This window comes from Lipomyces tetrasporus, assembly GCF_029532465.1.
Source record: "Lipomyces tetrasporus strain NRRL Y-64009 chromosome Unknown POJ06scaffold_2, whole genome shotgun sequence".
Classification (NCBI taxonomy): domain Eukaryota; kingdom Fungi; phylum Ascomycota; class Lipomycetes; order Lipomycetales; family Lipomycetaceae; genus Lipomyces; species Lipomyces tetrasporus.
In genome coordinates this window covers 1178480-1202473 of record NW_026611597.1, presented here as the reverse complement: position 1 = coordinate 1202473, position 23994 = coordinate 1178480, and the positions used below count along the sequence as shown (strand labels likewise).

General features: G+C 43.8%; 6 protein-coding genes across 6 annotated transcripts; 2 read left to right on the top strand and 4 right to left on the bottom strand.

Annotated features, from left to right (window-relative positions):
- Positions 1-96: 96 nt before the first annotated feature.
- Positions 97-1245, bottom strand: POJ06DRAFT_245878 (Phox homologous domain-containing protein). The gene is made up of 6 exons (XM_056186710.1): positions 1079-1245; positions 997-1018; positions 904-950; positions 657-853; positions 524-599; positions 97-467 (listed from the first exon to the last, which is right to left on the bottom strand). The coding sequence occupies exons 1-6, from the start codon at positions 1238-1240 to the stop codon at positions 453-455; spliced, it is 519 nt and encodes a 172-aa protein (XP_056046310.1). The 5' UTR covers positions 1241-1245; the 3' UTR covers positions 97-452.
- Positions 1246-2114: 869 nt separating this feature from the next.
- POJ06DRAFT_299157 (uncharacterized protein) lies at positions 2115-3386 on the bottom strand. The gene is made up of 5 exons (XM_056190674.1): positions 3162-3386; positions 2996-3103; positions 2789-2942; positions 2609-2734; positions 2115-2557 (listed from the first exon to the last, which is right to left on the bottom strand). The coding sequence occupies exons 1-5, from the start codon at positions 3220-3222 to the stop codon at positions 2203-2205; spliced, it is 804 nt and encodes a 267-aa protein (XP_056046309.1). The 5' UTR covers positions 3223-3386; the 3' UTR covers positions 2115-2202.
- A 1620-nt stretch (positions 3387-5006) lies between these two features.
- On the bottom strand, positions 5007-7747 carry POJ06DRAFT_265719 (uncharacterized protein; the record flags this gene model as incomplete). The annotated part of the gene is made up of 7 exons (XM_056189101.1): positions 5007-5161; positions 5217-5743; positions 6430-6527; positions 6579-6805; positions 6863-7363; positions 7419-7484; positions 7531-7747. The coding sequence occupies 7 exons, from the start codon at positions 7745-7747 to the stop codon at positions 5007-5009; spliced, it is 1791 nt and encodes a 596-aa protein (XP_056046308.1).
- A 7467-nt stretch (positions 7748-15214) lies between these two features.
- POJ06DRAFT_57162 (Endonuclease/exonuclease/phosphatase) lies at positions 15215-16986 on the top strand. Its single transcript, XM_056191228.1, has 2 exons — positions 15215-16164; positions 16221-16986. The coding sequence occupies exons 1-2, from the start codon at positions 15294-15296 to the stop codon at positions 16826-16828; spliced, it is 1479 nt and encodes a 492-aa protein (XP_056046307.1). The 5' UTR covers positions 15215-15293; the 3' UTR covers positions 16829-16986.
- Positions 16987-17805: 819 nt separating this feature from the next.
- On the bottom strand, positions 17806-18853 carry POJ06DRAFT_265717 (uncharacterized protein; the record flags this gene model as incomplete). The annotated part of the gene is made up of 3 exons (XM_056189100.1): positions 17806-17900; positions 17956-18322; positions 18395-18853. 3 exons carry the CDS (start codon positions 18851-18853, stop codon positions 17806-17808), a joined length of 921 nt encoding a protein of 306 aa, XP_056046306.1.
- A 952-nt stretch (positions 18854-19805) lies between these two features.
- Positions 19806-20489, top strand: POJ06DRAFT_299154 (uncharacterized protein; the record flags this gene model as incomplete). The annotated part of the gene is made up of 2 exons (XM_056190673.1): positions 19806-20027; positions 20080-20489. The coding sequence occupies 2 exons, from the start codon at positions 19806-19808 to the stop codon at positions 20440-20442; spliced, it is 585 nt and encodes a 194-aa protein (XP_056046305.1). The 3' UTR covers positions 20443-20489.
- Positions 20490-23994: the final 3505 nt, after the last annotated feature.

Sequence of the window (23994 nt, the reverse complement as noted above, 5' to 3'; positions counted from 1 at the left end):
AAATAACTTAATAGAATATTTTGCTGTTTTATGGCAGCATCTGGTGCAAACGTTCCGGAATGCGTGGAGTAATATAGTTTGCAAGTTGGACACATAATTGAATCTCATCTATCTCATTATAAGACGTGTAACGAAGCACGAACAGAACAATACCAACACAAGGAACAATCCAGTACGTAAAGAAAATCAAAAGAGAGGTCACTTAGACTTAGGACAACCAACGGAAAAAAGCACTAAATAATAAATCATCCAACTCCAAATGCACTAATAATTTGTCAACTATGTAATCAGTTCATAGCATAGCATCGTACACCAATTTTTGTTCTTCCAAAATTAAAAGCGATTAGGTCCGGGAGCCGGATGGCCAAAGGCAATAGGCAATCATAACGACAACATAAATGTCGCCCAACAGTTTGAGTGGTCTCTTTCGTGAATAGCCTTCGAATGCCAATTCAAAGCCATTGGTTCTGGATAGCTGCAGTTAGCGATTACGCCGCTCAAGTGATGGTGCCAGGCTGCTTACCCGATCCCACTGCGGGTCCTGAATGAATCCGCATAGCACTTTCGATCCAGTCTGTAGCAAAGGATGTCCCGCAACTCTATACCCAATTAGCCATGTCATTCACCAATGAATCCGACAACCGTAAACTGCCCACATTTGCAAAAATCTCTCGAGTCCCTCTCTTCGATGCTCAATAACTTCATCAGAAAATCTGTTTGTGAAAACTTTGCCTGGAAGAGGGGGAATGGTAACGCGAGACGATTCGCGTTCTAAGATATCTCGGAAGTATTCAAAGTCGCTGTAGCGTCGACGGACAACGGAGTACTTTAGCTTGAATGCTGGAATGTTTGTCTATACTTGGGTTAGACAATGACCGTTCAAAGACTATCATTACCGCACACCCTGCAAACAATTTCATAGTCCGTGTACATTCCTCGGCCATATCCAACTATATTTGGTTAGCCATCGCTTATAACAACTAATGTAGACCTTACCATGAGTCTCTGGGTTGCGGACCTACAAATTCATTAGCTAGCTTGAACCACTAACACCGAAACACAACAGCAACAAGCTTACCTCTATTTCAAGGAAATTTTCTGGCACACCATATATTTCATCAAAAGTCTGTTGCTTGAACTGTGGACGAGAAATAAACTCGAAATTCCGGTTCGGCGAGGATGACGATGACCGTGAATTGTTGGATGTTTGCGATGCAGGTGCGACTTGAGAAGACATCATGAGACTACAACGTAGAGATGTTAGTATTAGCTAGTCGATATACAGTAATAGCAATGTTACTTTCCAATTTTTCGCGCTGCTAGGAATGGTCTGTTCTTGAGCAGACAGGCATTAGTCCGATTTCAGTTATTCCATTAGAAACGAAAAAAATGCATACCTAGAACTGCTAAATGACGTGTTCTATTCTTGGCAGCCAATACACAGTCGTAGAAGTGGCGGTGAAACCCGTAGTTATGAAATTGTAGACCGCTGATGAGGAATTTTGGGAAATTGGAATTGACCTTCCGTGGCGGTCGGACGGCGATATCTATCGGGAGCCGGCACTTGAATCGAAAAGGCTACTGTTGTACTTAGAATTTGTCGTTGGTAAGCTTACGAATATGCTTATATGCAAATAGTGACAAATATAAAGGATTAGTCTATTGTTTAATAGTCCACCGTAATTCCGCCTTCGTGACTACACACGACACCGCTTTCGCGTTGGGACGGCGGCTACTCTTAGATAAGACGGACCACTGAACTCGTGATCACGCACAAAAGTGGATAAATGCAGTGGACGACTACTTGTTTGCCCCACAGGGCACTAGCATTACCCTAATATCTCGGAGAGCCAGAGTAAGAAATTCTCGACCCTTACCCCATGCAGAATCGACCCTCCTCCTTAGCCATTTCGATTAATTTACTGTTTGGGCGTAAGCGAATAGTATGAATGCCAGTACGTCTACAGATAAATTAGACACCAAAGAACGATATTTCCACTCAGGCGAACGGTGCGCCAAATAATTTGTACCGCGTAGAGCTGAGAACCGAAGTGAGCGGAGCGCATTGACGACGCATATGGACACTTTTCGATATTTTGCCTTGGTTTTAATTATCCGTCCAATACTCTTGTATTCCGTCCAATACTGTTGTATTCTGCATACACAATTGACTCACTTACAATCCCCACGATCACTCTCCATCTACTTTATTCGCACCTTCTTTTTAGAATGTTTATTACCCACATCAGTCGGCGGACTAATTTGCGGTGTACCGTACTGCCATCTTGACTCGAGACGAGGGTCGTGGAGAACTTCTTCTATAGCTCGTTTTTTAATGACCTTTGACTTCCCATCACGCGCAAGTATTTCAAATGGACGCATTATCTCGGCAATCCGGTGACCTGCAGACCTGTTCATGTCATTGTCGGATTTTGTGATCGTAAACGACTTATCTGCCTCTGTTTTCTCAAACTCATTAACAGCTCGCTCGAGCTCATCGACGTAGATATCAATCATATGATACCGTATTCCATCCGGAATACTGGAGTTGGTAGGACTAAACCGCATTAGTACATACCATATTTGTCCAAAAGACAGACTCTCTTACTTTAGAGGATAGGCGATGAGTATATCACTCCATTTCTCGACCATAGAACGTTCCCATTTTGACTGTGATAATCTTCGGAACATCATATGAACAAACCGTCGAATCAGTAGGTAAAATTTGTCAACCCTGCGCTTGCTGTCAGTATCTGACGCGTCTGATCTGACTGTTTGGTGTTTTTACCTTAGCCTGTCAATGTTATTCCATTCTCTGCAAATCGTAGCCCAAAATGCTTTGACAAATTTAGTGGCATTGTCGTCATATGCTAATAGTAGCATAGATGGCAGCTTTGAGGCCATAGCCTGTTGAGCTTTTGGTCTGTCGGTCATCCACATGCCTGTTATAAGTTAGAGGGCTAGTATTAATAAGAATATTCCTATCACGGCGTACAGTAGTAAAGGCCTTTCCACACTTTTAGAAAATCTAATTCCGATATGTCTTGGCTAGAACTTAGATGTGTTTCGAAGGCACTGATTCCTGCTTCTCTGGTGGGACGATCTATCTCAAGGCGTTAGCGTGCGATTCCTTTAAAATTTGTTAGATCGCATATTCGCACCATTTGCAGCCAGCATTTTAAGGACCCCCAAGGACTCAAGAGAATGTTCCTCTGATTCCATAGCAACGGTATTGGTGTGAATGCCTGCGAGTTCAGGAAGTGCTATAGTGTCGATAGCTGTCGTGCATAATCTGAAAAGAGAGCGGTAATCTTCGCAAATAATTTTTCTGGCAACAAATAATGCGTACTGAAAGTAAAAGGGTGCAAAATTCTCTGACTTTGTCGCCAGCTCTGTTGTCAAACATCCCGTGACAGGGATTAAACTTTTGGCACTATTCTGTATTAGGCACCTTCATTGCTATAACGCGTTCTGTTGGAGTACACTAGAACCCCGTTAAGCCGATGTAATGTTTACAGCCATTTCTATCGGTTTAGCGAGGTTATCAGTTATTGAAATGGATTAATAGACATGAGGCGAATTTTTACAGAAAGCACTATCGGTTTAATGGGGTTATCGGCCTACAGCGAATCGACTGTAGTTGACATTGGGTTCAGCGGAGCTGTGAGGCGAAAATGTGATTAATTATCTATAGTTATATTGTGTTCACCAGGTTTTCACTCGCAATGCCTTTCCGTCTTGACAATGTGGGATAGTTGACGATTTTAACATCGTTCCGACAGTCCCGGCCTTTGATTGAGGGTTGGCAACCCCACTAGCGGATTTTGAGTAAGTAACGAGAAATCGATACAATTAACCCCTCAATGGCGTAATTACCAGCAGAGTACAGGAAGCATTCTCAAAAGGTCATTCCCATTCAACCTAGTACTCATGTACTAGGTATAAGAAGCAATGTCGTTAGAAGGCTTGAATGGATATTTAGTTCTACTAATAGCGCCACTTGTAGCGAGAGTTATCACGACCGAGTCTCGTCATAGCAGTTCTCCGTCATCTGTGAGCATGTCAAGCGACGCTGGCACGCAGACTGTTGTGCTATCAATAGTTGCATTCCAGTGAATCACCACCGCCAGTATGCACTAAGTATAATCTTGAAATTGGTGCCTTTAGGTATGAGTACACTAATAAGTCTATCCTTCGACGGCAACAGTTATTGAGCGAGTATAACAGAGCCATGACAGGCATCGTGGTGGTCATCGCGTAATCAGCTGAAAGGTTCCCAACGAGTATCTCCAGACGTCGCCGGATACCGATACCTCAGCCAAACATATCTGCGAATAGATCGAATGATGGACAATTAGAGCAGCAGTTGCTGCGATCGGAGTCATATCCCTTGATGACTCTCGAAGAAAACATATGAACGATTGATTGCTGAGGAGCGTTAATTTTGATGGGCGGTAGCACTAATATAAGTTTCTCGATGCCTTGACTCAAGTTTCTCTGCCGCTGGTGCTGTCAAGGTACAACAATAGTGCCGGTACCTGATGCTGACGATGTTGGATGGATATTGCAGTCGGAACTGTCGGATAATCTGTCCAACGAGCGCATGCCCCCATAGTTGCCGAATAGAATCTGTTGCCGGTTCCATTTGCTCTAATAATGCCATTTAGTTCTGAATTCTCGTAGAAATATCGTGAAGTTTTAGATAATGTGCCGCTCAATCCAATATGACCTTATGTGATTCCGCCAAGGCCGTTGAATTAAACCAGTCTCAGTTAATCTGCAGGCATTGCAAGTATTGAAGTAATATCGATTGGCGATGTGGATGACAATGACATTCTCTTACATCGAGTTCTGAAATTTATAGCATCTGCTTGTTACACAATACTACTTATTCCCAGTGAGTTCAGTCTGGTGTTAAAGATAACTGTTATCCGGATAATTGACATTTTCACGAAAGTGTTAAATGACTCTAACGACAAAGCAAAAAAAACAGAAGAACATAATAGCTAGCCTTCTTCACTATTGATCGCCCCCAGGTCAACTAGTGGCACCATAGAAGGCCGTCCATGAGCACACTGAAACGGAAATCGACATTTTGAGAGGTCATAGATCAATCTGCGACAACGATCTTCAGAGAGGCTGTCTCCAAACATAATAGCACCTAGATTATCAGCAAACACAGCATTGATGATATAACTTGACAATACTAGTCTGACCTCTGCATGCCTTGGAAATAAGCAAATCCAGTATCACGCGTGGAAGGCAACGATAAACAAATTCTAGCAACATCTCGGTGCTCTCAATAGAACCATTATTAATAAATCCAGTAGTCTGAGAAGGTACTAGTTTTGTCACATCGCCAGATCGAAGGTCGTAAACATGCCGCAATATCAACGCTTTTACCAATTCTGGTTCTTCCAAAAACCTTTCCATCAGAAGGGCAGGGCAGTGCGTAATGCGTACGGTAAACTCACGTTGGTCAACGTCGTCAATTGTCATTCCTGTCATAATGGGCCTACCTGTCAAATCGCCGAGAATATATCTTACTCCCCATAGTTCGAGCTGAACCTGCCATCGCGCTAACATATCAAAATCTTCCTGAGAAACCGAGAAGTCGTACATAAGCTTGGCACAAAGTTCGGTTTGATCTTTCTCGGTGCGAGGTGAAAACAAAAGTGGGTGCGATCTTTTCATTCGTCTTCTCACGACCTGCGTAAAGTAGCCGACTAACAGCATTTCTAGTCTAACCCGCTCATCAGCAGCATGCTGATCAACCACTACTAAAGTGGATTCTCCTCTATCCCCCGCAACATTTAGAAGTATAAATTTGTTACTAATTTGTGATATTATTCGCGTATGCTCTAATGATGACTTCGTAATCCTACGAGACACGAAGTGCAACTGGCCCGGGTGGTTAGCTGACGAGGGGCCAGCAATTAGTGGCTCTGCTATATCGAATACAGGCGATTCCCAATTCTATCGCTTCCTTGTTAATATTCCTCAAGACAATCTGCCAAGCTAAGAAATATACCGGTAGTCTATTGAGCGTGCTAGAATTCGAACAATGCTCTCCATGGAAACTCGGTGTGCCACTGATTGAAAGTTATTAGTTAGCAGCCAAACATATCTAATCGTTACGCTTTCGTTCTAAGGTACTTTATTCGGGATTCGTTGTCAGCGCCACATCCACAAATATCAGACGATTCTATCTTGGCTGTGAGGGCATCCGACATATTCTTGTTAGATCGTTGGAAATCTGGCAATAATCCGGGGAGCAACGAACTTCGCCCAAGAGGCAATCCTTCAGTACGAATTCTCCTTCCGTGACGTATTTTCGATAGCAGCATTCGTTGCATACTAAAGTTGTTGCGATCCAAAGTCCTATTCTTTTGTCGCCGTGGATCTCCAGGAATTGAATTTTCCACATACGTAGTTAGTCCTCGGTCAGGAGGATCTGGAAGCATTGGCAACCTTGAGATCATATTGCGTACTGAATCTACTATTGCAAATCCAATTTCGCCATAGTTCTGCAAATTTGTCATAACGTTGTCAACATACATTGGATTGTGAGCACTTACTTCCATGTCTACCAAAACTTTTCCAGGATCCTGGCATAAATCATATCCCGAAAGCGGGGCATTCACATGGATAACGAAAATTGGGTGCATATTAACGGCTGCTAGCGACGGGTCCTTCCGATACCCACTCCCATCCGATGATCCACCCCAACAATACAGAGATTTAGAGAATAGATCGCTTAAAGTCTTGTGAATCGCTGAGACTGCCATCTTTCGTCTATTGAGAACTGAATGATTGTTTAGCCAAAATAATGCGATGACAATTGCACTTTATAGAATCTAACATATGTACTGATAAGTTTTGGTGGAAGTAGGATTCAGAGACACCATGCCACTTATAGTAACATCCCCGCACCGTCCATTGAACGTGTCAAATGCTTTAATCATCGCTTGACCATAAGCAGCGTTCAGTACCGTACACGCAGCATTTTTATTTTCGGGTCGAATGATAAGATTCAACACCACACCTGAATCTGATATGAACCGAATATTGACGGCCTCTGACTGGAGAGACAGTGCCACATCCACAAGGCAATTCTTGACAGATATCATGATCTCGTCACGCAAAGACTTATTACTGTCATCTAGAATGCTCTTTCTCCTCACAGGCAAATTGTTGAACAGATTCTGAACCACAACATGCGTTCCGTGCAATTTTAGAGGTGTTGTACTTGGCCCATTATAAACTTCATTGGAGTTCATTATTTTCACTGTGTTTGTTGATCTGTAATCTGTATGACGAGATGTTACGGTCAAATGCGAAATTGCTGCAATATCCGCTAATGCTAATGGACCCGAAGTTACTAATCAACTCGAACTCGCTAGTTACCACGAGCTCACCTTCGCCTCTAAATCCAAAGCTCGTTATTGAATCTAAATCTTTAAAGTCTCGACACTTCGAGGTGACTGACGTTGTAAGTTAGTCGCCTCGCAAATACGGACAGCAGCTTACAATGGCGTCTTCCTATTCGACGCATGTCATCTGGAGTAATCCCATGGCCATCGTCCTTCACTAACACATACAAGTTTGAAGAACGCAAAAATATGTCGACATGAGCCGCGGCGGCATCAAGCGAATTGCGGACCAGTTCCGCAATGCACTTGGCCACCGAATCAATTGAGACCTCAGAGCGCAAAAGCGAAACTAGATTGTCAGGTAGAGACTGCATGAGCCAAAGGTCATGCACTATTACATATATATATGCGAAAGGGGTTATGGATGATTAATGCGCGTCGCCTTCTGATTGCAGCACTTCCAATTCTGGAGATATGCACAACAGGCCCCAGCGATTATCTTTCCTCACTGAACCCTAAACCCATCATACTTCCATATACGCTAGGTTTGCGCAAGACGCGTTAGTTATAGACCGGGCGGGACAGCGCTCATTAATATCGTCCGATCATACCCGATCTCTGCGCGCCAGATCGGGCAACGGACAAGCGGGACAGGCTTGACAGCAGCCATGCTTCCCGCGGATCAAGCATAGCCTCGTCTCAACTGCCTTTCCAAAACACTTTCCAAAACAAAATATCATGACCTTGACAATTTTATCAATTACCTATCAAGGAATTCTTCTATATAGATATATTTGTTTTGAAACCGCTGTCCTTGTTGTTGAAGTGATAATTGGCATTGCTTGCGCTCTCGACCGCGACTGGCAGGTGACATATGCATTTGTTATAAATTGCCAGGCGAGTCGTAAATAATGCATATATACATCTTAGGTATTATTCTGTTTTGCAATGTTGTATTTCTTCGCTAGTCATGGAAAATATATCTAGGTTACTGGTCAACTCCGTTTCGTGGCACCTAATGATGTCTTGGAATATGGCACAAGGAACGAGCCGTCCTGTCAAGCTGGTACTTCTCTATCTTTATGGATTTCCCCGTGCATACTCGATAATGACGCTGACATTAGCGACGATGAGTGGGTATGGTTCTTGCAGATCTAAGGGTCGGAAAGATCCTGTAATGCCGGAGGGTAGCATTATTTCGAGCCCGTGAATACGTCGTCGAAACCAATTTGTTCCGACATGTCATAGTAGTACGGTCATGGATATATAGACTACCTTGTGTCAAGGAGACGCGCACTAGAAGAGAGATCGTTTGCTGGTATTGAATGCGGATACTGGTTAATGTTACAGCGTGCGGAATAGCAATGCTATATGGGATCACATATTGTAGCAGGATTGGTCGCAGGCTTCGGAGTCACAGAATGTCCATCAGCATGGGATGTTCAACTTCGTCAAACCGTACATCACAATACTTCGCTGTGCTAAAGTATTAGCAGCTGGAACAAGAGAGGATCTGACATTTCCGAGCGAAAGCACATCTCAGGCTGAGCATAAAAGCATCAATGAACAGCAAGTCGGGCGACTAAACCTGGGAGGACATGTGGTGAGTAGTGAAGAATCGTATGAGCAAGACCCGAGGAGTTTGCTGCTATTTGCACTGCTCCGTCAAACTTGACCGCTAGGTCCACGAATTATTGATACTCTTCGTCTTCCAAGTGTTAGGTTCCCCTACCTATATCGATCAGGCCTGGGGCGCAATATCTTGAGCGATAACCAAGCAAGTATTGGAATGCAGGGCAACTAGAATAATTAAAGTAGCTGCATTTATTCGATGAAATCACTAATGTCAGTGTGACACTGGTTTATAATGAACGATACTGATACACTCTAATTTCAGTGTAGTTCTTCATTGTCCTTCGGTTCGTCATATTCTCTGCCATCAACAATTGGAAAGGCTGCCCTAATCTTCAATAGTTTCGCCGGAGAGGTGGAATTTGTCATGGGGCTCCTGTGAACAGTTTCGTCATCCTGAGTTGGCGTCAGGCTCTGACGTGCGTGTTTTTTTGCGGTGAAGCTGAATAAGGGCGTAACAAAAAGGTCAGTCAGCATAGGTCCCAGTATTTGGGAGCACTCCGTGTCATCAGGGACATAAATTGTTCAATTATTCGTCGATCTTGACATGCATTGTGAGTCATCTTTCGCATTTTTGGAGTATTGACCGAAACGAAATTGGAGTAATTCCGTGTTCAAGAAGAATTCTTGCTTAATATTGTGGCATCGCGTTCTGCATCCCTTTTTGTGGCAAGTTATAATCAAACTTATCGGGCTCTGGTGGGTTTCGTCCACTGACTTGCTGATGATTAGCAATGTCCTTTCGATCGCGGGTCGCCAATTTTTGGAGGAATGCCGGATGTATCGGTGACCGAGAAGCGAGCAGAACTATTATTCAATCTCGCGATTGCGCTGACAAGAAATTAAATTTGGTTACTGACCCTTAAATTGCATGGCGCTTAATGCGCCCGGTATGATCGGTACCTCTTTTGGAATCAGGGTTCATCCTCACTCAGTCGAGTGAATGTAGAAAGGTGAATCATGCATGGCATCTGTCTTCCGTATCTGATTCTCTATTCCCCAGTCAGAACTTCGAGTCTGCCATTCAATCCCAAATTGAGACGTCTTTATGCGACTGTCTTGTATTTTGCTAGTAAATGGTCTTGTGTCAGGATGTTGCCCAGTGTCAGAGTTCCAGTTCTAATGTGCGCGAAGTGTTTGTCATGCTGCACCACAAGTTCGGCATCGAGTGGACCGACGGCTCCACGGAAACTCGTACTTCCACGCTTGTCGACTACGGCTGTGGATCCAAGGGGATACTCCTCCATGGCTAAGCTCGTCGGTACACGTTGCCGCCTCGCTCATCTTGGACGGATTACAAGCAGACCGGTGTTGTTGCCCCTCTTAGCTCTGAGATCTGCGATCCTTTGAGAGACGTCTTGAAGGAGAAGTACGGCATCTATATGGTTGAGAAGACTGTGAACTAGACTTATCACGCATTTTTATACTTTGTGGCTCGTTTGGATATGAGTTTAGTACGATATATTCCTTGTGCATTGTATAGTTCAAAAGTGCTTGTGCTCGGTTTGGTCACAAAATACAGTAGTTCATCATTTATTTTAACACGAAATTTGTAAATGCAATATATACCGAGCCTGTAACACCAGTAGAGAGGCAGTGACTAAGGCTCGGATAACCTCGCATAAATACGATTTTTAGTTAACGCACCACGTTGCAAGATTTTATTTTGATGATGATGGAATAGTAATGAGCGTCACCTTGAAACGAGAAACACTTTTTCCGATCAATCATTTTACCAAGGCAACGAATCTACGAGGCCGGTATTTCACTTGCTAAGGAATACTCCGTAATCGGTATAGAAGGTTTTCCATTTCCACGTTTCCTAGTAACTTGTCGAGTTTGTGCGTGCAGGAATGGTTAATTTCTTGCGTTGACACAAATGACCAGAACTTAGCATTACTTATTTGGCTGTACACACACATCAAAAGCATTTTTTATCTAAGTTACGGGAAGTTTTGTGTTTATTACATCGACTGACTCCAGACAGATTTTAAGACCAATAAATTTTATTTTTAGTCATAGCCTTCTCATTGTGACAGTGTACTATGAAATAGAAGGAATTGTCTTGACCACTGACGAGTCTCGCTTTTGTTAGGATTTGCCCGCAGTAGCCCGCAAAAAGCTTTGCCCATCGACGTATTCATCGAAATAATTGGGAATCCAAACGCACCCTAGTTTTATTGTGTTGCAAGTTTGCCGTGTATGTGCTGGGTTTTGGTCCGGGTGACGAAAGCCAGTCGTGGAGATTTTCGATTGCTAATGCATGGGCCGCATAAGGGGAAGGTTGCTAGCCAACAATGTAACCACAGTTGTCCTAAACCGAAGGGACACATTTCGGCTCGGTAAGTAAGTAGGAGTTAAAGAATTATTCGTAATTCGAACGAAAATTGACCAGGGCTGTAGGCGGATAGGCGGATAGGATATCCGCGATACTTTTGATTGGCGGATGCGAATTGCGGAAAATTATTCTCTAATTAAATTTAAAAAAAGGTCAAAATCTAACATCCTCAGCAAGTCAAACTATGGTCTGAAAAGTAGATGATGGACATGTTAATGAAATAGGGCGACTATTCCGACGGAGAGCAATATTTTTATCACAATTTTTCTCCGTGCTATCCATCAACATCAACATTCTCGTCGTTTCCCGTTAGAATACGATCTTTGGACAGCTTATAGAATAGTTATAGAATATTATTAAGAGGCATGAAGGAATCTTCAAGGATTCTTATATTTTCCAATTTCCTTTCCACAACCTATCCAGCGAATTAAAAAATTTTAAACAAGGACAAGACAAACAAGTCAAAAAAACATGCTTATTACAAATGACGCAAAATCCGAGCACCCTAGGTGTAGCAGGAGACCGACTCCCTCTTCCTCTCAAGCAATTCTTCTGAATATACCGACATGACCGCAGCTATGGCCGAACGCCGAACGTAAATTTCAAGAATGGTAGTCATGAATGCAAGAGCTCGCACAGTATCGAACAATCTGTACTCGACCGACAAGAGGTTATTCTACCACTGGCGTACATGTAGCGGGGATGACCGACCAAAATAAGTTGAGACCGCTACCAGCGAGTCCATTTAGGAAATCAAAGATCATGTTAGTGAACTCTGCGAAATTTTTAAAGAAATTGTATAACTAAGTTATAACAATATTAATGAATTTTGCAAATTTTTGAAGGCGGATACATGTCTCCCAATTTCAAAAAGGCGGATGGCGCATGCGGATATGGGAAAATTTGGCGGATACCCCCATCCGCCACAGCCTTGGAATTGACAATGTCTTGCTTCCTAATGACAAATACGTACGTTATTATATTCATAGATATTTGTACTTTCTAAATTTTGTGGGCATGCTCCGTGCTATCTATTTCCCGAAGGGTTCTTCAAAATCTGGTGGCCAAATCACGCAAATCTCTATCAGACATGGTTATATGATTCATGACCTGAATATGTCAAGCACCTCAAACGCGAAAGGTGGGCACTAGTAAATTTTCCTTATTCATAATCTATTAACTTCGATTTGGAAACTGACTTTGCGAAAAATTCAAAAACCCGCCGTTATGAAATGTGCCAACCCGTCTTCTGATGACATTTTCATCTATAGGAGGATTTGCCTCTGTACAACATAACATGTCTTACGTTTACTGCGATATATCTTGTATCAGCGGGATTCTGACTTGTTTTCAAGTGACCTCAAAGTTCGAAGTTCTCATAGAATTGACGATTGCCTCCTCAATGATGGATATGACAACGACACCTCTTGATTTCAGGAAACGTTGAATAAATGTATATGGAATCGAGCTTTGAAATGGAATTTGACTAGAATCATTAGGAATTTAGGATTAGCTTGCGATTCCCCATAGGCAGTTACTGTAAGGTTTGCAACTGCGGCCCCATTCCTCTCAAAGAGATGTTTTCACATTATGGTCCGTATGACCGGGTCTCTACATGGTCGATCTTGTCTAACTGGCCTAGATTTCTTCTTAATAGAGTATGAACTGTTCTTGGCCGCTGGAGGATTCTTTTGTACGTAATACTTGTGGTGTTCACACAGAAAGTTTTACTACCGGCAGAAGGACTTATAGGCTCTGCAGCGTCACATTGCAGGACTTGATAAGCGTCGAACCATATAGCTGCGTGGCCCGCAAGTTCATCATATGGTCTGAAAAGGGTCGCGCTGAATCGGTTACAGACATTCAGTGGTCTAGAAACCATGTCATATTTGCAGGAAATCTGGCCACGCATGCTGGAAGATCGTGGCGCCCAACAGAATGGGACACCAAATCATGCTCGTTAATGATTCTGTAATCGCCGTTTGACAACGACAATTGCTCCAAATCTTGGCCTGATATTCTTTGAGCAGGAGTGGAAGGAGGCGTACGATACTGGCCACAGTATTGATAGCGCCTTCAGCAAATCTATTCATACAAGAAATGGCTTGGTGCTTGTGACATGAAATTCACTTCAGTGTGCGGTTTCTCCAACCACGTCCACTTCTGGACGGCAATGCTGCTAATCCGCAGCCGCAACCGATGGAGCTCGAAACTCTTGGTATCCAAGCAATCTGGCAAGCGCCCTGCCTATTTCACTAGGTAAATTAGCAATGCCAGTGGACGTACGTAGCTGTCGGAACAGTTGTTTGACGCTTTGTGAACAAAACTGCCAGGCATCTAGAGCACATTCGGAGGATGGACCATTTCTGGCAGAATCTTCGGCTGCCGAGAGAGTGAAGTAGTCGCTCCTCCGCCTTGTTGGCTAACTGAATTGTCGCCGAGGGCTGGTTATACTTTGTGCTTTCCGGAAAGCAGCATCCCAATCGGAGAAGAGATCATTCTTATTTCAGTGACAGGATAAGGGAAGCTGTTGCAATGCTTGGCTACCGACACCTTTTGCAATTCACCCTAAAATCAATGGAACATATAACGTATCGACTGGTGTTGGCAATGATGGTTCAAAGGTGTAAACGGCATATAAAAAAATGCAAAACTGCAACCCGGAAACCTGTTGTGCGCAGATGGACAACTGACGTAGCGTGTCGTCAGACTAGAGGACCGAACCAGAATGGCTACTATTTCGAAACTGCTTGGTTATTCCATACAATATAGGGGACAGGCAGAACCAGAGAGTCACCGCTCATTAGCGAGACATGAGAGATTTTGGTTGCAGTAGTGGACACCGGAATGCCATCACGAATCCTAGTTAAATCAACAACTATACGCAGTAGTCTGACGTAGTGGTTCAATTTGATATAGATCGGCTCGACGAGGTTGCAAAGATATGTCTTGGATGTTGAATTGTGATTGGTAACTGCCGCTGAAATTAGGCTTGATAAGGTGCTCGGCCTGAAATTGTGTGTACCATCTGAGCGACGGATACATGACCTGGATTGAATCATAAACCCGAGACTGCTCTCAGCTCGTTGCGGAGTTGGTATATTGCGAGCGCTAGTGGACACACCGAAGACGTACCAGTGCCTCAGGTAATCAGGGAACGATGCAACTGCATTGTGGATTGGATGGTGATCTGCTATTCGACAAAATCCCCCTAGCAAGAATCAGATTTGTCATTCGCGGAGCTCTGCTGCTTGATTGCGGGGCTATCATCCACCTTAGATTGAGAAAAGGCATAAACCGGACGCGCCTTACGAGATCCGTCGTGGCAACAAGACTGCTTACTGTAATACAACTTTCCACAAGGGGACAAAGAGTCCAAGTACTACTCTACTTAGGTTGACGGAATCACATGTCTCTCTATGTTGTGATCTGTATTGGTAATCTTCGATTTAGTTTGATCCATGATTTAGAAGGTTTATACTAACCAAGCAGAGTCACAGCGAAATATCCACAGTAGTGGCGATAGGAAGGGAGCTCTGGCCCGTATGGAAGTCGTAAATTATTATTGAGATAGGTCGTTGCTCTACAACGCAATACTGGCACGATGCCAAAACTCGGCGGAAGAAAGGAGACAAACGAAGCCGACTCAACGAACATGGTCACTTGCATTTCATTAAGGAGAAATATAGTACTATATATATATATATAAATGTTTGTGTTGGTCATCAGTGTTCCGCCATTTCTAATCATGATGTGTCGGGCATGGAACATCTCGATAGTAATAGGCTAAATGTTGAAACGCAGTGACGGTTATGCATCTCCAGCAGTAGGAGGAGCATGCTCGTCATGGACGTTCTCCGCCAGCGATGTGCACGGGGTCACTCAGCAAGAGATGGTTGACAGTTCCACAAAACTAGAAAGCCTAGAATCCAAAGCTCGCACCGGCGAACATGAACGTGGGTCCTTCTTGTTTAATTCCTAGTTCTCCGATACCATCATCGCCATCGCGCAGAATACGAATAGTGACCTTCAACATTTGCGGTATACGCAACGTGCTACAATATCACCCATGGAATGTATGGAGAAACTGGACCATGATGTTTGATATGCTTGATGCCGATATTATATGCTTTCAGGAGACCAAAATTCAACGCAAGGATATTGAAGAAAGTATGGCCATAGTGCCGGGGTTTGAATCCTTCTTTTCATTCTCACGCTATAAGAAGGGCTATTCCGGCGTGGCTGTCTATACAAGGAATGCAGTTTGCAGACCGTTTAAAGCTGAAGAAGGCATCACAGGATGCTTAGAAAGTTGCGATATTGGATCGAATGGCAGAAAGGCATCATACCGAGAATTGGAGAGCAGTATTGGCGGGTACGATTACTTAATAAATTCATCGGAGGGGCAGGAAATTGATTCAGAGGGCCGGACAGTGGTTTTGGACTTTGGGAAATTTGTCCTGATATGCGTATATTGTCCAGCAAATTCAGGTGGCGATCGTTCTCGCTATAGAGAAAGTTTCCTGACAACTCTCAACAATCGCATCCGACAATTAGTCGAGATTGAGATGCGCGAAGTTGTTCTGGTTGGGGACATAAATATTATTCGAGATAGAATCGACACTGCGGATCCTGGGGAATGCGTTAAGGAGGGAGATAATACGGACTTCAAAGCTACTTTTGCGAGACAGCTACTAGACACTCTCCTAGTACCTAATCCTACCGGAATTCTTGTTGATCTTTGTCGACAATATTTTCCTCAACGAGTGGGGATGTACACCTGTTGGAACCAGAAAATAAACGCCAGACCAGGCAATTATGGTATGAAGGGATCTCTCTTGATGCAAATAAAAGTTGAACATGCTAACTTGACATAGGCTCACGCTTAGACTATCTATTGTGCACTAAGGCACTATCTAACGCATGTTCTGCGGCAAACATTCTTCCTGAGTTGCTTGGATCTGACCACTGCCCTGTCTACGGCGACTTCCAATTTCCGATTGATTCCGCGCAAAAGATTACGGCCAATCCAGAAGACACACCACGATTGGCTGCTAGGTACTTTCCTGAGTTTTTAGGCCGGCGTAGTATTAAAGATATGTTTAAGACTCCCTGTCCTCGAAACTCAGCTAGCTGGCGCATTTCTGTTCAAGCCGAACAGGAGTCTGTGGGCGATACCGTGGACAAATCCGAAAGGCAGTTAGAGCAAGCTCAGCACCTACCAGAACCCGAGCTGCTTCGCAAAAGAAAATTGGAGCCATCATCTACTGGCAATTCTAAGCGGAGTAATCAACAAAAGAAACTGACTTCATTTTTTAAGCAGCCGCTTTCCCACAGCGGTAGGGATGTAGTGACAGATAGCGATGATGAGCTTGCATGTGACACCGCGGATTGTAAAATGTTCGGCAGAGAAAATACGAGCGTGTCTTCGGCAATCGAAAAGGGCAGCCGAAGAAGTCCAAATACTGTAGCTGTAAGTACGTGAGAGTGATAGATCTTTTCGACAGTACTCATCCAGCTAATGCCGTCTATTCAGACGAGAAAAACAGCAAACCTTGACTGGAGAGTCTTGTTTCAGAAGCCCCAAGCGCCATGTTGTACTGTCCATGGAGAGCCGTGTATACAGCTGGTTACCCGGAAGTCCGGTCCTAATGAAGGCCGCGCATTTTGGATCTGCTCCAGGTATGTTACGTGTCAAATTGATTTTCAGACTAGTCATAATATTAATATTATCTTCAATTATTTAGACCAGTTGGGCCTGGTTATCAGACGGCGGGTCGTCCGACCGCGGAAGTGAATCGAGACTTTCGGTGCTCATTTTTCAAATGGTATAAGTGACGCTGTCTGAGCGCGTCACAAATGATAAATGATTTGGCCCACAGCCACAACGTCTACGTTATCGCATGAAAACGCCCAGATGTATTGCCTGAATGTATGTCAATTGTACTTTATATCTCGGAGTGAGTATTTTCTTCTACTGTGTATCGTAGCAATGCTGGGCAATCAACCGGCGGTAATTGCACCGCTGTCGGGCAGCCAATATGTTCACACAATGCTTGTTGAAGAAACGTATCACATTCAGATGGATCAATTTGGATCAATGCGGATCTATCTTGTCCACGACCGAAGTTCCGGTTGCATCTGAGAGCATTACTTCAATAGAGGTATGGTCAGGTGTATGGAAAACGCTCTTGGTTATGACGACTTCCGTCATCCGGTGTGCGCCGGGCTAACATTACATTGGAAGACATGGACCAAGTGTGGAGTACGCCACTGCGATTGTCAACTTAGCATTGTCCTTCCACATATTTGGACCGTACATTACACAATGAGTACAGCAGAGACATATTGTACAAAGTTGACATGACAACAATGGTCAAGAAATGAGATAACATTACGAATTGAGTTACGCAAGACGCAATATTCTTATGTTTCACGCAGATTTCCCATACCCCCTCCCAACTAGATGTATAAACTTCCAGGTTCATCGTGCCAAGGAATAATGGAGTTACTGATCAGCCCAATGCTACTGGTAACATTCTTCAACGGATCTGATACTTTATACAAAGATATTAGTAGCCAGTCAGAACAATACTACAGAACTGAACTTACCTTGCATGGCGTCGTGGCATCCTTGATCTTCAACTGAAAAGTAGAATGGAAGGCAGTCGACAGTAAACAGGTCTCCAGAAAACGATGGTGTATCTATGTCGGACTTCAAGTCACCGGCACTCTGCGAAACACTGGGACTTCTGGACGGCGCTCTTCTGACTGTACAGCTTCCGCCAGTCGCGCCACTCATGTTCCAATTGTTTGATGTGGAATTTATGTCTTTTGTTCGCCGAGACCTGCGCTGTTTCTCACCTGGCCTTCGAGGGGAATATTTATACTCGGGATGCTGTAGCTTGTGATTTAAACTCTCCTCCATAGCGAGTCGTCGATAGTATTCCCTTACGTGGGGTGGCTCATCTTTCCACATCTGTGTCAGAATGAATGTTAGATACTCTACAAGCGCGGCTATCTGGAAACCAATCTGTCATAACTCTCTCACCTTGGCTATAATCCTTGAAGCACTGGTATTCGAGATATCTCCTCGTCTCATTACCTCATCATGCTTTGCGCCTCTATAGATTATAAACGCATTGCGAGGACGAGGAACTTTGGCAACTTTCTGCTTCGGTTGTGTTGATGGCTTAATTGACCCCGATTTGGTTACTGCTTTCTTCTGGTCTAGGCGTGGCAGGAGCTGAGAAGAGACTTTGTCGGCAGTAAGAGAGGGCATCATTGTGGACTGGTCTGGGGGATGTAGCATAAATGCTTTTGGTGTGCATAAATATCCTAATTGCTGATCTCGACTACCGTTCTCCTCGTCTTCGGCACGCACAATCAAGGGTGCGTAGTACTCCGGGATCAAATAAATGTGAGCTGAGTACTCCTTCGCAAGCTCCATGATCCTCGGGAGAGGTATTTCAAATAGCTGCTCAGTTCCAATATTCCAGGAGGCGTCCATGACGAACGGGTCAATAAATTCCAACTGCAACAGCAAAAGTTGTCTTTTTATGCGATCAAAGAGCAAGATACACAGTAACAGGAGTGACAACATGAGCGCGCCTCGCAACTTATTATTAATTCGAAGTTGTTACATGTCAAATCCGACTGCTCACTGCAGTGAGATTTGGAACGTCGGGCATAAAGTCAGCGACCCACTCGAAAGGTATAGTAAATGTCTCACGCTGTATGACAAGGGGTTCCTTTGTTAAATAAATCAGAAGTGAAAGTGGTGCACTCACAAATGATGATATGGTAAAGCGTTGTGATGTCGCAGCCTCACATCGTCTGACTTATTATGTTATTTATGATATGCTACAGTATGTTGTGGTCATTATATTACCATAGTTTTCTTGATAGTTTTGTCCGTATCAAATGTAGTGGATATTTCCGAGATTTCCATGCTGGATTTGTCGGACAGTTCATAAGCAACAGATGGCATATTGGCGGGGCACCAATTAACAAGAACTATTACACTTAATCTGCTCGACATGTATCGTACTTGGAAATTGGGTTGGACCCGAACAAGCACGACTTTGAAATGAACCACTTCGGATTGCGGTGTTTGGAAACACCATACCGCAGCCCCTGCAGTCAAAAGTGGGCCCGACGTGACATCGCTCCTGATTTCGATCTGGAAATGACTAAAATATGTCAAAGCGCTACAAAACTTACCAACATGTATGCTGTGTGGTGTGTTTCGTGCGAGCACTACCCCTATTTGTGACAGTGGGCGCGCTCGGACGTTAATTTCATATTACACCTTTGTCAGCAGACGGATAATATATACCAAGTGACCTCAGCAAGTTTGGCTAATTTGGATTACAGTGTAAGCGCTGTATGCTGAGTCTACCACGCGAGCGCTCAAAACCCATAAGTGTCCATACGCCACATATTCAAAATAGTCCCACACCATGCTCGCACATTCGAAGTCGTCCGACCTGCAATGCCTGGCGGATGCATGCGAAATAGCTATGCCAAACTTAGCTTTTCGAAGACCGCAATCATTTTTACAACTGACGAAAGCTACGATCTACACCCCTTCGGGCCAGTTACTAGACAGCACTATTGAGTATGAGCTTGCCAAGGACCAAGCTCGGTTCCTTTGTGATCTTTATTATCAAGCTTCTCGCCTGGTAAGTATTTTCTCATTCCCACGCGGGTTTGCATAATAACATCGAATATTAGCGCGTACGTACAGAACTGCAAGTGGAGCCCAAATTCAGTTCGAGTGAATTGGCACGCACAATGACTCCTATCTTTCGCAATCGTCTCAACCACGCTTTATTGGCATTAAATGGTGATCACACCTACCAGCGTGAAAGGATTAGTGACCGACGAAGTAAGTTCCCAAACAAGGTAGCAAAAATCTTAGGCAAGGTGTTCGAGATTAGAAGTCATCCATCCTTGTACGAGATGGACATGCTATCATCTCTTTGTGGGCTTGAATATCATCAAGTCAAAATTTGGGTATGTCATACGGTGCCTCCTCATAGGTTCGGTGAATCTAACTCCATTAGTTTGCCAATCGCCGCACTCGCTCAAGGTTAAGCAAACGACTCTGCAAAAAAAAGTTAGGCTGTTGATTAGACATTTACATTAATCACGCGAGCCCAAGCACACTCTATGTGCAAGTTTAACGTCTTCGACATAGAACCGTTCGCGCGCATATCTTGATTTCATTTACAATACTATCAACTACCTGAGAGTAGTAGCTCGGCTATTGTAAGGATCATTTTGATGAAGAGAGAAATTCTGCACTATCAGAAGTCAAAGGATTTGCATATGTCAAACTCCATGAAGTCTAGGACGGAAGAGGGAATACCGCCACTAGAGACAGGCTATAGAGGTATGTACTTAACTAAAGAGGCAACAAGGTCTGTGTATTGATGATTTTTGAAATTAGGTGTAACATTAGCCATTGAGGAGAAAGGGAAATGTCCAGCTTCTTAAATAGTCTCTGCTTGCAAGCCTAGTCGGCTGACCATTCCCGCAAACCTTAACCTTATTGCAAGTCAACAACGTTGCATACCATTACAATCCCTACCCATCCCTTCTGTTCCGTTTCCACTTAACCCATGCTCCGGGAGCGAACGTTCTGCTGTTTGCCCGTTGCGCATAACTCCACACCAGCTCTTATCGCTACTTTGCCCAAGATCATAAGCCACTGATTTTTGAGGCACACATCCAAACACTTGGTTTTCGCGCTGGCGTGGAGAATCCTTAATTAATTCCACTTGCCCGCGTAGCTAGCTATTTTACTATTATACAACGGTATTCACACTGCGGATGTAACCATACAGCTTCGTGGTGCCTGTTATGGGCGGAGATTGTAAGCCGTGCATGACGCGTCACCCAAAGTGTGTCCAATATTAGGCGCACTTCTATATATATAGTGTTTGGATTAATCATGTGGCGGCTAAACAATTCATTCATAACAGTGGCCACACAATCATGACTGTATGATAAAGTGAAGGGAAAGAGATTAACGGATGCAATACCAAAAGCGACGAGTTCCAATCTCTTCCATGTCGAGACATTCCGGCTCGTAGGGCTTACTGGGTAGGAGAAACCGAGACGACCCGACCACCCACCAGCCGGTGTCATCGCCACTGGTTAATTGCGCACATAGTTATTCATTCTCCGACTCTTCAAAATGTCAACACAAGAGCCGAATCGACTGCACCTTGATACACGATGCCGAGTGATAATATCAAGCCCTGAATTCCTGTGTTGTCTGGATGGTTAACTTAGGGTGCGTTTATAAGTGGAAAAAAGTGAGGTAATCCAAACGCCACGTCACTTATTTTTTCAGAAAATAATTAGAGACTAATTGCCCACACAAAAAAAAATAAGTAGCTCAAACCCACTTATTTTCTACTTATTAATTATTCCCCCCTCTACAACGTACCTTCAACCCACTTCCACACCCCCCTCGGAACACCTTCAGGAAATTCACATGACAAATAAGTGAAAACTGAAGTGGGATTAATAACTAGGAAATAAGTGGGAAATAATTACGGTAATCCAAACGCACCAGGTCGACTGCGAAGAAGAACTGGGGGGAAAGGTGACAGAGAAAAAAGTAACATGGCTACAGTCGTGCCAGGACGCCCCACGCACTGAAGGTAAACCTGAGTGCCAATCACCCGCTATTCTGACAGCTCCATTGATTCGGCCTCCTGCCCAAGAGATGGAACAGGAATTATGGACTGTCTTCGGTATTGATATATGCGTCTTCGATAAGGGATGCCAGCTCTTGCTCACGGTTACTGGTCCGCCGGTTGATTCGTCGTTAGCTACGTACGTACACACAGATTATTGTTATATTCTAACCGAACATCATTAAGGTTGAATGTAGCCTTTCCCAGCCGCACTGTGACTTCAGTGTTCGGAAGGCATGCCTTTGGAATGAGGACGGTCTGCAATGCCATCTGCGGAGTAATGCTTGGAATAATGAATAGACGGGTTGGCTGATTGGAGCAGAGTATGTGCGTTTAGCTTGAAATCTCGGTTATCGACGCATTATTACAAATAGACAGGGTTAGGCGAAACTTTTCATAGCAAAAACTGCGCGCCGCGTGTTCGCCTCAAGCTGTGCGGCTCCAGAAGTCACATCAATCCGCTGTCGCTAATGTGGCTGTGCAGGAATGATGGGTTGAAGGAGCACAACCGCCTAGTTGTGCAGACTGTGTGATGGTTTACCCTAACCCTTCAAAATAACCCTAAGTTTAGATGCCTATAACGTTGTAGTCAAACGTCGTTAAGCCGATGTAGTAGTCCGGGCATTAGGGATCGGCATGGATAAACGGATAACGGATATATCCAGTGGATATTCGTCGTGGGTACGGGATAGAGAATATGCGGATATGCGGATACGGATAAGGTAATATCGATTAGTCATATCCATAGATATATCCACTGATATCCACGGATACGAGAAACAAATACAAATGCGTAAACTAATAATATTGGGAGAGTTTAAGAGAATTGCGATTTGCGAAATATTCAGTTATATAGGAACGGATGTCGAATGAATCCAGATGGTGCGCGCTTGGTTTTGGTTGTGAGCGGAGGGAAGCTTGAATCAATCTGATTAGTAGAGGGATTTAGCAACCCTTTTTTTAAATATCATAGCGGCACCTCCTGCCTAAAGAGGTCACCCTAACCCGTATGAAGCTTGAGTTATGAAACTTCAATTGATCTCGACAGCATGGACGATGACAGAGTTCGATATGATTGATTTCAGATTCACCAAATCTGAGATATATCAAATTTTGCCACACCTCCGACTCGATCAATTAAGAGACGACGCGAGCCAATCAATATTCCTGGCTAAAACGTAAACGCGTCCACGCGTGTGGATGGGCTAGGCCCTGGGACTTCCGGAAGGGCCCAGCAGGGATTTAAAAATTTGAGAGGAGTTTGACTACACAGTCAAAATTTTTGGCTTGCACAACGCCGTAACGACCAGGTCCGAATATGGTTTAGTGGCCGCTATGGTATCAAAAAAAAAAAAAAAAAAAAAAAAAAAAAAAAAAAAAAAGGTTGCTAAATCCCTCTAATTATTATAGTCAGTATCGTAGGATCTTCCTCTTTCCATGTCCTGGGCTCGAAACCAACTGAGCAAATGCCCATTCAAGGTCACGTAAGTCATATCCGTGGATGCTGTGGATATGGGTACGGATAGAGCCAACATATCTGGATATGGGATACGGATATGGATAACGTCAAATTGGCCCGGATATTATTCGTGCCGATCTCTACCGGGCAGCAATTTTTGATCGCAAAACTGTGGTACTAAACTGGCTTAGGAATGCATTGTTATAGCGTTAGAACTACGGGACCAGATGTTATCGCTATATCAGGGCTGCATTCTGGCCATCCAGGCGCCTTCGGGGTCAACTTAGAAGGTGAAATAAAGACGTGATTTTCTATGAATCTTTATAAATTTCAACACGTATGTCTATCAATAAAATAACCTGAGAGCTCCAAAGGATTCTAAGACAAATGCGAACGCAACCGTGTGACGGCCAATCTGATGACAGACACATCAGGGATCAATCGTACGCTATCTAAGTTTAGTATTGACAGTTTGTGAGT

What these genes read in the sequence shown, in the direction of transcription:
- POJ06DRAFT_245878 (XM_056186710.1), bottom strand. Translation starts at nt 1,240, where the DNA reads ATGATGTCTTCTCAAGTCGCACCTGCATCGCAAACATCCAACAATTCA. An exon ending in AAAATTTCCTTGAAATAGAG is followed by an intron (nt 1,019 to 1,078) that starts GTAAGCTTGTTG and finishes ATGAATTTGTAG; the next exon opens with GTCCGCAACCCAGAGACTCA. An exon ending in CTCGAGAGATTTTTGCAAAT is followed by an intron (nt 600 to 656) that starts GTGGGCAGTTTA and finishes AATTGGGTATAG; the next exon opens with AGTTGCGGGACATCCTTTGC.
- POJ06DRAFT_57162 (XM_056191228.1), top strand. Translation starts at nt 15,294, where the DNA reads ATGAACGTGGGTCCTTCTTGTTTAATTCCTAGTTCTCCGATACCATCA. An exon ending in CGCCAGACCAGGCAATTATG is followed by an intron (nt 16,165 to 16,220) that starts GTATGAAGGGAT and finishes AACTTGACATAG; the next exon opens with GCTCACGCTTAGACTATCTA.
- POJ06DRAFT_299157 (XM_056190674.1), bottom strand. Translation starts at nt 3,222, where the DNA reads ATGGAATCAGAGGAACATTCTCTTGAGTCCTTGGGGGTCCTTAAAATG. An exon ending in AATAACATTGACAGGCTAAG is followed by an intron (nt 2,735 to 2,788) that starts GTAAAAACACCA and finishes CAGCAAGCGCAG; the next exon opens with GGTTGACAAATTTTACCTAC. An exon ending in CTCATCGCCTATCCTCTAAA is followed by an intron (nt 2,558 to 2,608) that starts GTAAGAGAGTCT and finishes AATGCGGTTTAG; the next exon opens with TCCTACCAACTCCAGTATTC.